At 38.1% G+C, this 11,890-nt stretch overlaps 1 protein-coding gene across 2 annotated transcripts in view; it reads left to right on the top strand.

The window, feature by feature from the left end:
* Positions 1-11,890, top strand: part of LOC106867427 (eukaryotic translation initiation factor 3 subunit D) — a 34,515-nt gene that overhangs the window by 16,949 nt on the left and 5,676 nt on the right. For both annotated transcript variants that reach the window (XM_014912301.2, XM_014912302.2), the window contains exons 7-11: positions 1,314-1,446; positions 4,434-4,715; positions 8,684-8,766; positions 10,487-10,616; positions 11,266-11,408. In XM_014912301.2, coding sequence (XP_014767787.1) covers positions 1,314-1,446; positions 4,434-4,715; positions 8,684-8,766; positions 10,487-10,616; positions 11,266-11,408 — 771 coding nt within the window. The remainder of the gene's footprint in view (positions 1-1,313; positions 1,447-4,433; positions 4,716-8,683; positions 8,767-10,486; positions 10,617-11,265; positions 11,409-11,890) is intronic.

The raw sequence follows: 11,890 nt of genomic DNA on the forward strand, positions 1-11,890 counted from the left end.
AGCTGTTTTAATATTAATGTGTTTAGTGATATAGAAATTTGTAACTATCATAATATTGATGCCTATACTGAAAGATGTAGTGGCTTTTTATCTGAAGTTTTGTTACCTGCCTGGCTAGGAGACTAAGATAACTGATTTAACACCTTCGCTTGTTTTGGCTTAAATTACCAAAGCATCTAAGCAGGGTATTGTAGTTGCTCATCTTTGTGTTTGCAAAATTACTGGAAAATGGCTGAATGGATTTTCACCAAATTTGGCAGAAATACACATTGGATGACTGGCTGAATTTTGGTTTGATAATAATTATCTTTGAAATTGATGGACGGGTGAATCAAAATTTTGTTCCATAGCCATACACAGGCAGAGAAAATAACTCTTAATGTCATTTTGTTGAAATGAATTCGTCTGAGAATATACGAATCAAGTATCCGAACTGTTGCTATAGTAACGAGGCTAAAGCATGCAGATTGAAGCTGCTTGGCATAGATTGACCATGAATTGTGCTGTGCATTCGCACTAAGTTTTAACGTTCTAGCTCACATCCACTGTTTACAGCAGTGCTTGGAAGGAAGGTGTGTAGCATGTGATAGTTACATTGACCATGAAAGAGAAAGTTGAGCAGAGAATGTGCATTAAATTTTGCCAAAAGCTTGGTGATGCAAAGTTCTCAAAAAGTTCTCATTGTTCTTGACACAATCAAAGAGATCTTGTGCAACTGAAACCCGAGTGTCTTTTTGGTCAACTGAAAGCAGTTTTGGCATAAACTTGGCAGACACACATCTCACCCAAATCTTCAGTGATAATGGACTGAACTGAGTCATAACTAGTCTGCACATCCTCTGATAACTCATGGATGGTGATTCGATGATTTCTCCTCACATCTGCTATGTTTTTCTCAGTTCTGCTGGTTGCGGGTCCCCCAGAATGTTCATCAATATCAACATTTTTTGGGGCATCTTGGAAACGTCTGAACCATCAAGCTTATACACTCCTCTCTATACATTTTTTACAACTTTGCATATGCTTCTGAGCAGGTATCGCCATGACAACTTTATCTGTCATGGTCAATGTGACAATCGCATGCTACACACCTTCCTTCCAAGCATTGTTGTAGAACGTTAAAACTTAGTGCATATACACAGCAGGGTTCAAAGTCAATCTGTGCCAAACAACTTTACTCTGCATGCTGTAGCTTCATTACTATGGCAGGAGTCCAGATACTTGTTGATCAGACTTCGTATTTATGCAAGGTATGCATCACCCTTCCAATACCTTTATTTTTAATTTTTATACTATTTTCTTTAAATATTCAGGTTGCTCTGTGGTAAAATGGAGTTTTATGACAAGTCTTATGATCGTGTGACTACCAAAAATGAGCGGCCTTTGAAACGGATCAATCGTATTTTCCATAAAGTTACTACAACTGATGATCCTATTATCAGACAGGTAAATAGAGAGAGACAAGTTGTGTTCTACTTCTTGTAAATTGACATCATGATTTTCACCATCATCACTGGTATTAGTAGTCATTACAATTTATTACATTAACCATTTTTGATATCGCCCCACATAAGACTAACTCTTGTTCTCTGATTCATCTTTGAAAGTCTTCTTTTGTAATTTTATGTAAGAATGTCTTGTTAGATTGTAAATACCTTTATATACAAGTTATTTTACTAAATGCAACCAAATTTTTGATTATTTTCAAAATGAAGAGAAAACTTTATGCTATGTATTTCATCTATTCTGTTCTCATGCTGTGAGTACAGTGGAAGCTTCTTAGCAGTAACATGTTTCTTCTTCTCTCAAACTCAAACTTTCTCAGGTTCTGTGTTGTGCATTGTTGATGTCTGTATAACAAGAGTTAACTTTTATAGGTGACTATACATTTCTCGACTCATCATATAGAAATGTTCCATCAGAGCAAACACCTAGACACTCTTTGTGATGTTAGGAAGACTAAGGTAGCAAGGTGTCATCTTGACAGTAATCTCCTGTCATCAGGGATGATGTATTTATATGAAGATTTGTATTATATATTTAAAATGATGTTGCACACTATTATCTGCATTGTTGATAAGAGGATGAATATATCTAGACATGTATATTGTTTTGTGGCAGAAGGTGATCTTAATCACTTTTGTTGAAGCTTTGCAAATACTTTGTCATATTTAAGCACTGCTGCTGTTGTCATCACCATACATCATCTTCGTCTTTATTATCTGTAATAAGTATCATGATTGAATAACCTGATAATTAAAAAAATGATATGAAATGAAAGCATTTCAGTAATCTTAATTAAGTTGTTAAATTTTTGTTAACCATTCTTGTAATTCCTGTTTATTTCTGTTAACCATTCTGTTAATAGCAGTTAGTATCGAAATCATTGATCACACTCTTGTCACCTGATCATTGATTTCAATGGTCAGCTCTTATATGCTGGTCAGTCTTATCCATTTGTTTATATAATGTGGTGTGTATGTGTATTTTCTGTTGTATATGGCCATCATTATCATTTAATGTCTACTTTCCACACTGGCATGAGTTAGATGGTTTGACTGGAACTGGTAAGCTGGAGAGCTGCACTAGGTTCCAGTCTGATTTAGCACGGTTTCTATGGCTGGATGCCCTTCCTAATGCCAACCACTTCAGGAGTGTAATGAGTGCTTTTTATGTGACACTGGCATTGACCACAATTACGATTTCACTTAGCTTTACGAGTTTTCTCAAACACAGCATATCACCAAAAGTGTCAGTCACTTATTGCCTCCTTGGGGCCCAACATTTGAGGATCATGCTTCACTACCTTGTCCTATGTCTTCTTAGGTCTACCTCTTTCACAAGTGCCCTCCACATGTCCTTGTCCATATGCTTCACATGGCAATACCAACACAGTTGTCTCTCTTGCATACAACATCTGATGTGCCCAGTTTTTCTCTTGAGATGCTTACACTGTTGTACATGCGCACCGACACTGCATGTCCAGTGAAGTATACTAGCTTCATTTCTTTCAAGTCTTTGCATGTCCTCTGTGGTTACAGCCTACATTTCATTGCCATGTAGCATGGTTGTTTGCACACAAGCATCATGCAATCTACTTTTCACTCTGAGAGAGAGGCCCTTAGTTACCAACAAAAGTAGAAGCTCTTTAAACTTTCCCCAGCCTATTCTTATTCTAGCAGCTATGCTCTCAGAGCATCGACCTCTGCTGCTGACTTGGTTACCTAGGTAATGGAAGCTATCAACTACTAGTTTTCCCCTCTGGCATTTGATGGAGTCTATTTTCTTCACATTTCTTGTGTTTATTGTACCTGTACATCTGCCACACAGACTTTTTACCTTGTTAACCTTCCTCTGATATTGCTGCACCTCCTATGTGGGTATATCTTACACTGGGTATATCTTATGGAGTTTCTACCTATGCCTTTTCTACAGATTGAGCAGGGCCATCTACCTGAAGGGATTTGTGATTTGTCCACTTTCCTACTTACTAAGACTGGTTTTTGCTAAATTAACTCTAAGCCTCTTTGTTTCTAGACCTTGCTTCTCTACACATGAAATTTCTTCTGGTTCTGGTAGTGATTCAGCTACATGAACAAAGTCACCAGCATAGAGGAGCTCTCGTGTGCAGCCCAACTTAAATTCCTCTGTTATTGTCTGGAGGACTTTGATGAATAGGAGGGGGCTGAAGATTGATCCTTGGTGAACCCCAGTGTGTACCCTGAATTCATTGCTATACTTGTTGCTAACCCTCACCTTACTGATAGCCTCCCTGTCAAGTAAAAGCATCCAGCACACTCTAAAGTGGTTGGCATTAGGAAGGGCATCCAATCATAGAAACTGTGCCAAATCAGACGGGACTTTGGTATATATATATATATATATACATACACACACACACACACACACACACACCACCATCATCATCCTCACCAACAACAACAACGTTTAATGTCTGTCTTCTATGCTGGCATGGGTTGGATGGTTTGACAGGAGCTAGCCAGGTAGAAGACTGCACCAGACTTCTGTGTCTGTTTTGGCAAGGGTTTTATGGCTGGATGTCCTTCCTTATGCCAACTACCCAGCAGAGTGTGTGTATGTGTGTGTGTATATATATATATATATGCCTATATTGATGTATGTGTACGCACATCTCTGTCTGTCTGTATGTATACATGCATATGCACACACATTATGTGGACGATATTTTCAATCAATAAGTACAACTGTATCTGATTCTTCAAGCGCTTCAATTTATTTACTAGATTGCTGACATTTAACATTGGTTTCTCCCATTCTGTTGATTCACCATTTTCTATCATTAATAAAACTATAGACATTTTTGATGACACTGGCATGCTAATGTATATATAAAATATGTTGAGATCTTTGTGACTTCTAGATTTTAAAATTTGATATATTTCATTTATCAGCTTGCCAAGAATCAGGGTAATGTTTTTGCTACTGATTCAATCCTGGCCACCCTTATGTGTAGTACTCGTTCCACCTACAGCTGGGACATCATTGTGCAGCGTGTTGGGAATAAGTTGTTCTTTGACAAGAGAGATGAATCTGAGTTTGACCTGTTGACTGTTAGTGAAACAGCCAATGAACCACCTCAAGAAGAAGGTGCCAGCAGCATTAATTTCCCTCACAATCTGGCCCTGGAGGCTACTTTCATCAATCACAACTTTTCTCAGCAAGTTCTGAAAATGGTAAGATTTCTTTTGATATATTAAAAGCTTTGTGTTTTCTTTTACTTTTTTTTTTTTTCAATGGCATTTTATTGATGTTAGGTGTCTGCCTCTTCTACTGCTAGTTCCTGGAAGTATTATCAACTTGGCTGACTGATGCAGATAAGGTTAAAAAAGATACTCTATGTAGTCAACCTGGTTTTAATTGTGGTAAATGTCTTGTATTATACTGTTATTGTTTCACTCAGTAGATAATCCTTGAATTGGTACCAGTAGTATATATAAATATATATTTTATGAATAAATATTTTGGTTACTTGATATGGTAGACATTTTATACTTTAGATCTATATTACCTACATGTAATCAATGTAGGGGTTATTTTAAGAAATGTAGCTCAATTAAAGGAGAGTATTATTTCCAAAAGTGTTTCAGAAGCCAATCCTAAGTCCCAATTTTAGGTGACGTCACATTGCTCTCCATAAAAGTCCAAGCTTAACCCTTTAGCATTCAAACTGGTTTGAGATAACGGCTTGAATATTGTGGGACATTGGTCAACCTGAGGCTACAGAAAGGTCTAATATAATGTTCCATGTAGTATAAGATTGAACCCTGAACTATTTGGTTGCAAAGAAAATTTCTGAACTCCCATATCTTTATCTAGAAATTATGTGATGCTGGCAGTGGGTATAAACTGATTTAGTAGTTTATCATCATCATTTAATCTCTGTTGTCCATGCTGGCATGAGTTGGGCAGTTTGACCAGGGCTGGAAGGCTGCACCAGACTCTGATTTAGCATGGTTTCTAGGTTGGATGCTCTCCCTAACACCAACCACTCTGAGAATGTAACGAGTGCTTATATGTGCCACTGGCGTGACATCAGTGTCTACCACAACTGCAATTTTAATTGGCTTCATGGTCTTTTTCTCAAGCACGACATAATGCTAAGGTCTTGGTCATTTGTCTTCGCCTCTGTGAGGCTTAATGCTTGAAAAGTGCTTTTTCCATGTCAGCTACATGACACTAGCATTGGCCACGACTATGATTTTACTTGGCTTCACTGGTCTTCTCAAGTACAGCATATCACCAAAGGTCTCAGTTACTAGTCATTGCCTCTGTGAGGCCTAAAGTTTGAAGATCATGCTTCACCACCTCATCCCATGTCTTCCTGGGTCTACCTCTACCACAGGTTTCCTCCATAGTTAGAGATCGGCACTTTACACAGCTGTCCTCATCTATGCGCATCATGTGACTATACCTGCACAACCACATCCGATGCCTCTTATGCCCAACTTTTTACTCGAGATGCTTCATTCTGTCATACATGGACACTGACATTGCACATCCAGTGAAGCACACTGGCTTCTTTTCTTTCAAGTCTACACATGTCCGGCTGTCACAGCTTATGTTTCACTGTTGTGTAGCATAGCTGTTCGCACACAGGTATCATACAATCTGCCTTTCACCCTGAGAGAGAGGCCCTTTGTTGCCAGCAGAGGTACGAGGTCTCTGAACTTTACCCAGCATATTTTTATTCTCACAGCTATGCTCTCAGCGCATCCACCTCTGCTACTAACTTAGTCACCAAGATAACGGAAGCTATCTACTACCTCTAGCTTACCCTCCTGGAAGTTGATGAAGTTCATTTTCAGTGTTTATTGTACCTGTGAATCTTCCACACACAAAAGCTATTTTCCCTGTTAACATTCCCCTGATATTGTTGCACCTCTTATACTGTCCATAGCTTACACCAGGTATATCTTATGGGGTTTCTACTTTAAGGGATTTGTAATTTATCTACCCTCCTACTTATTGAAACTTTGGTTTTTGCTAGATTAATTTTAAGGCCCTTTGTATCTAGACCTTGCTTCCGTACCTGAAACTTCTCTAGTTCTGGTTGTGATTCAGCTATAAAAACAAGGTCATCAGCATAGAGTAGCTCCCAAGGGCAGCCTCTCTTAGATTCCTCTGTTATTGCCTGGAGGACTATGATGAACAAAAGGGAGCTGAGGACCAATCCTTGGTGAACCCCAACTTGTACTCTGAATTCTTTGCCAATCCTTACCTTACTGATAGTGTCCCTGTACATGGCTTGTACAGCTTTTTGACAAGTGAATATTAATTACTGAATGTTAACAACTGAATTGAATGAGTGTACAACATTTATTTCTGTATTATTTCTATGTGTTCTTGCTGTGTTGACCTTTAACTATCTAGTTCTGTGTAGCTACCTTTCCTTCATGCATTAATCAGTATCGTTGATGTTCAAATGTTTTTCACTACTCATTCTCATCAGATTTCATGTATTCCATATTTATTACTCCACTCTTACTACATAGTGTTATATTCCCTATAATTCTCAATTATTTTGTGTGTATGTATATACATACCTACATACATATATATATATATATATATATAAATAAAATTGATGTTTCCTTAACAAATTATTTGCGTGTGTGTGTGTGTGTGTGTGTATACAGTTAAAGCTTCATCAATATTGTTTAGCTTTTATTGAGTTTGTAGAAAATATTTATTTCAACTTATAGAGATGGAAATTGTGGAGGCACAATGGCCCAGTGGTTAGGGCAGCGGACTCGCGGTCATAGGATTGTGGTTTCGATTCCCAGACCGGGCGTTGGGAGTGTTTATTGAGCGAAAACACCTAAAGCTCCACGAGGCTCTGGCAGGAGATGATGGTGAACTCTGCTGTACACTTTCACCACAACTTTCTCTCACTCTTTCTTCCTGTTCCTGTTGTGCCTGTAGTTCAAAGGGTGAGCCTTGTCACACTGTGTCACGCTGAATATCCCTGAGAACTACATTAAGGGCACATGTATCTGTGGAGTGCTCAGCCACTTGCACGTTAATTTCACGAGCAGACTGTTCCGTTGATCGGATCAACTAGAACCCTCGATATCGTAAGCGACGGTGTGCCAACAACAACAAGATGGAATACAGAATATATTGGTAGGGAATTTATGCTGTAATAAACACAGAATGAGAATATTTACTCTCTCTACTTGCCACTAGCAAGTTTAACCATGATAAATTCTGAGCAGCAAGATAAAATTTTTGACACAAATGGGCTTCAATTTTGGTGTTGATAAATGTTAGCTAAATATAAATGTTATATTTATATGTGCATGCATTCATGAGTAAGGAATATGCCTACATATGTAGTGTGACATCTGTCTGGTTGCAAAAGTCACTGCTGTCTATCATGGTTGTCTGACTATTACTTCATAGCCATTAGCTACTCACTAATCACTGATTAGTTGAGAATTCAATTTAATTTGTTTGTAGGCATAACTCATAAAATGGTGTTCAACCTGTTTCAGGAGAGATTTAACCAAACTGAAAAGTTTCAATCCTTATTCTGGTAGTTCTCAACAAAACATTTTGTCACAGTTGAATGTTTATTTTTGTATATCTCCAGGATGACAATAAATTCATCAGACTAGTTACTTTAATTTGGTTGGTAGACTGCTAGATTACCTCATTGTTACCTCATTTTATATATATGTGATTACGCGAAGGCACATGACTCAGTGGTTAGAGCGTTGAGCTTAGGATCGTGAGGTTGTGAGTTCGATTCCTGGACCGGGCTGGATGTTGTGTTCTTGAGCAAGACACTTTATTTCATGTTGCTCCAGTTAACTCAGCTGTAGAAATGAGTTGCAGCATCACTGGTGCCAAGCTGTATCGGCCTTTTCCTTTTCCTTGGATAACATCAGCGGTGTGGAGAGGGGAGGCTGGTATGCGTGGGCGATTGCTGGCCTTCCATAAACAACCTTGCCGGGACTTGTTCCTCGGAGGGTAACTTTCTAGGTGCAATCCCATGGTCGTTCATGACTGAAGGGGGTCTCCTCTCTTCATATTTGATTAATTTGTTCTTTTGGAATATTTATTCTGTGTATGACTTATTTTGTATTGATAATATTGAAACAATGTGCAGGTCGGTAATTTTGTATTAATTTTATTTTAGGGAGATGAAAAGTATGAGTTTGACAAGCCAAACCCATTTGCTGGTGAAGATGATGATAGTGTGGTAGCATCTGTTGGCTATCGGTAAGTAATCAAGATATATGAATGGCAACAGTTATTTGAAACTATGAATGATTTTATCTTTTCTACTTGTATCTATTTTGATTAATCATTCAATAATATTTTAACAGTTGCTGTTATTGTTATGTCAGTCAGTTCACAGCAAATCTAATGTGGCGGGAATCATTTACTGACTTAGAGGCTATAAACATCACCAACCCATTATTTCTATTTAAAACTAAAAAGCAGTGAATGATGTAGAAGGAAGTAGACATGTTATATCATCCTGGCCAGTACATGATGTTGAGTGTTTGAAGTAAACAGGTGTAGAAGATTGCATCTTGGTGGACTTATCTAGTCCATGGATATAAAACATAGTAATGACGATATAGTTGTTGCTGTGATGCTAATTCAGTTATAACTAGAGTATATTAGATGACAATTTGCCTGAAGTCTAAATGATGATGAAGTAGTTGAATTATATTAGGTAACCTATATAAAGTAACTAGCTTGGTAATGAAGAATTAATAATATAGGTGAGACATGTGTCCTACCTTCTCACTTTTATATTGCTCATGTTATTAACATGAGTTATATATACTCAATTGTTAACTGAATTCTTGATTACTTAACTGTAACTAAACTTTTTTAAAGTTCCATCAGTCTTTGTATAATGTGTTATATGTATTACACTCTTCTTGATTCCATTTAACACAACCTAGTTTACCATTATTTCTACTTGACCACTGATTGTGGAGGGAACCTGTGGAATGGGTAGACCCAAGAAGACATGGGATGAAGTGGTGAGAAAAGATCTTCAGTTGTTGGGCCTCACTGAGGAGATGACAAGGAACCATGAAATGTGGTGATCTGCTGTACTTGAGAAGACATGTCAAGCTAAGTAAAATCGCGGCCCTCCATGCATACAGGAATGTCCATTATGGCCATACCCTGACACCGTCTCCCAGCTGATAAATCTTTGTCTTGCCAGTGTTATGTAAATGCATCTATGCCAGTGGCACATAAAATACACCCAGCACATTTGGTAAAGTGGTTAGCATTAGGAAGGGCATCCAACTATAAGTCATGCCAAAACAGACAATTGGAATCTCAACAGCTCTCCAGCTGGCCAGCTTCTGTCAAGCTGTCCAATCCATGCTTGCAAGGAAAATGGATGTTAAACGATGAAGATGAAAACACTGGTCAAGGTGTGGTAAGAGGGTTGCTTCCCAACCTCATGGTTCCAGGTTCAGCCCCACTGCATGGCACCTTGAGCATATTTTCTGCTATAGCTTTGTGAGTGGATTTGGTAGAGGGAAACTCAAAGAAGCCTATTGTGCATGTATGTGTTTGTAAGTTCCTCCACCACCACTTGACAGCCGGTGTTGGTGTGTTTGCATCCCCATAACTTAGCGGTTCAGCGAAGGAAACCAAAAGAATAAGTACCAGACTTAAAAAAGAAATACTAGGGCTGATTCATTCATTCAACTAAAAAAAAAAAAATTCAAGGCTGTGCCTCAGCATGGCTATAGTCTAATGACTGAAACAGGTAAAAGTAAAAAATATATGAAGATGTCTTATTACAGTGTTTAGATTTCTTTCTCTATGTTCTTTTAGGGTGAATGAAATGTGTAAAAATCATGTGCTGGGATGGATTTGATTGATTATTATTCTCCTCAGAGAACTCATTAACAGCAATAGTGTGTATAACAACCCCAATAAAATATTTTGTTTTTGTTTCCAGGTACCGCAAATATAACCTGGGTAATGATATTGAACTCATTGTACGCTGTGAGCATGATGCAGTCATGTATGGACCGAATGGTGATTTACAATTCATTAACATCAAGACTTTGAACGAGTGGGACTCCAGGGTAAATTTATTTCAGTTATAGCTAGATGTTCTTCCATATTGTTTTTAAAAACTTTCCATGAATATTTATGGCTGAATATATTTTTGTTAGCCAACCAATCACATTTAAACAAACATCATTCTGTACATTGCACAGGAACAAACTATTGACTAAAGCATGATTTGAACTCATGTACTCAGATATTGTGTTGGTGTTATCATTATCATCATTTTAACATCACTTTTCCATACTGACATGGACAAGATAGTTTATTGACGTGGATTTTTTATGGTCAGATGCCTTTTCTGTCATGAACCCTCACTTATTTTCAAGCAAAGTAATATTTTTCAAAGGCCAAACATGCCTCTGCAGAATATTGGAAATGAATGACATTCATTTACAACAATCATGTGATGTCAAACCAAGGAGACACAAACATACACACACTCACACATGATGGGCTTTTTTTAAATTTTTCTCTACTAAAGCCACTTAAAGCTTTGGTTGGGCTGGGGATTTAATAGAAGACACTTGCTTAGGTGCCACTCAATGGGACTGAATCGGAAACCATGTGGTTGGGAAGTGAATTTCTTAACCATACAGCCATGCCTGCAACTTGTGCGTATGTGATATATTTGTATGTGTAATATTATTTATGTTAATATTTCAGTACAGTGGTGGTGTTGACTGGCGTAGTAAACTAGACATCCAAAGAGGTGCAGTGTTGGCCACTGAACTGAAGAACAACAGCTGTAAACTGTCTAAGTGGACCATCTGTTCATTGTTATCTGGAAGTGATCAAATTAAATTTGGGTAAGTGGAATGATTATTAACAGATATGGGGCTGATATACTGTTTTACTTGTTTCAGTCATTTGACTGTGGCCATGCTGGAGCACCATCTTTAGTTGAGCAAATCGACCCCAGGACTTATTCTATCCGTTTCTTTTTGCTGAACCCCTAAGTTATGGGGACATAAACACACCAGCATCGGTTGTCAAGCGATGTTGGGGGGACAAACACACACACACACACATACATATATACGACGGGCTTCTTTCAGTTTCCATCTACTAAATTCACTCACAAGGCTTTGGTAGGTCTGAGGCTATAGTAGAAGACACTTACCCAAGGTGCCACGCAGTGGGGCTGAACCCAGAACCATGTGGTTGGTAAGCAAGCTACTTACCACACAGCTGCTCCTGCGCATATGAAAGAATAATTTTAAGATGTCAGACTAGAGTCAACCATTTTAGCTGTCAAACTATATAAATTAGATTTCTTTGATCAAACATT

Source organism: Octopus bimaculoides, chromosome 8, assembly GCF_001194135.2.
Source record: "Octopus bimaculoides isolate UCB-OBI-ISO-001 chromosome 8, ASM119413v2, whole genome shotgun sequence".
Taxonomy (NCBI): domain Eukaryota; kingdom Metazoa; phylum Mollusca; class Cephalopoda; order Octopoda; family Octopodidae; genus Octopus; species Octopus bimaculoides.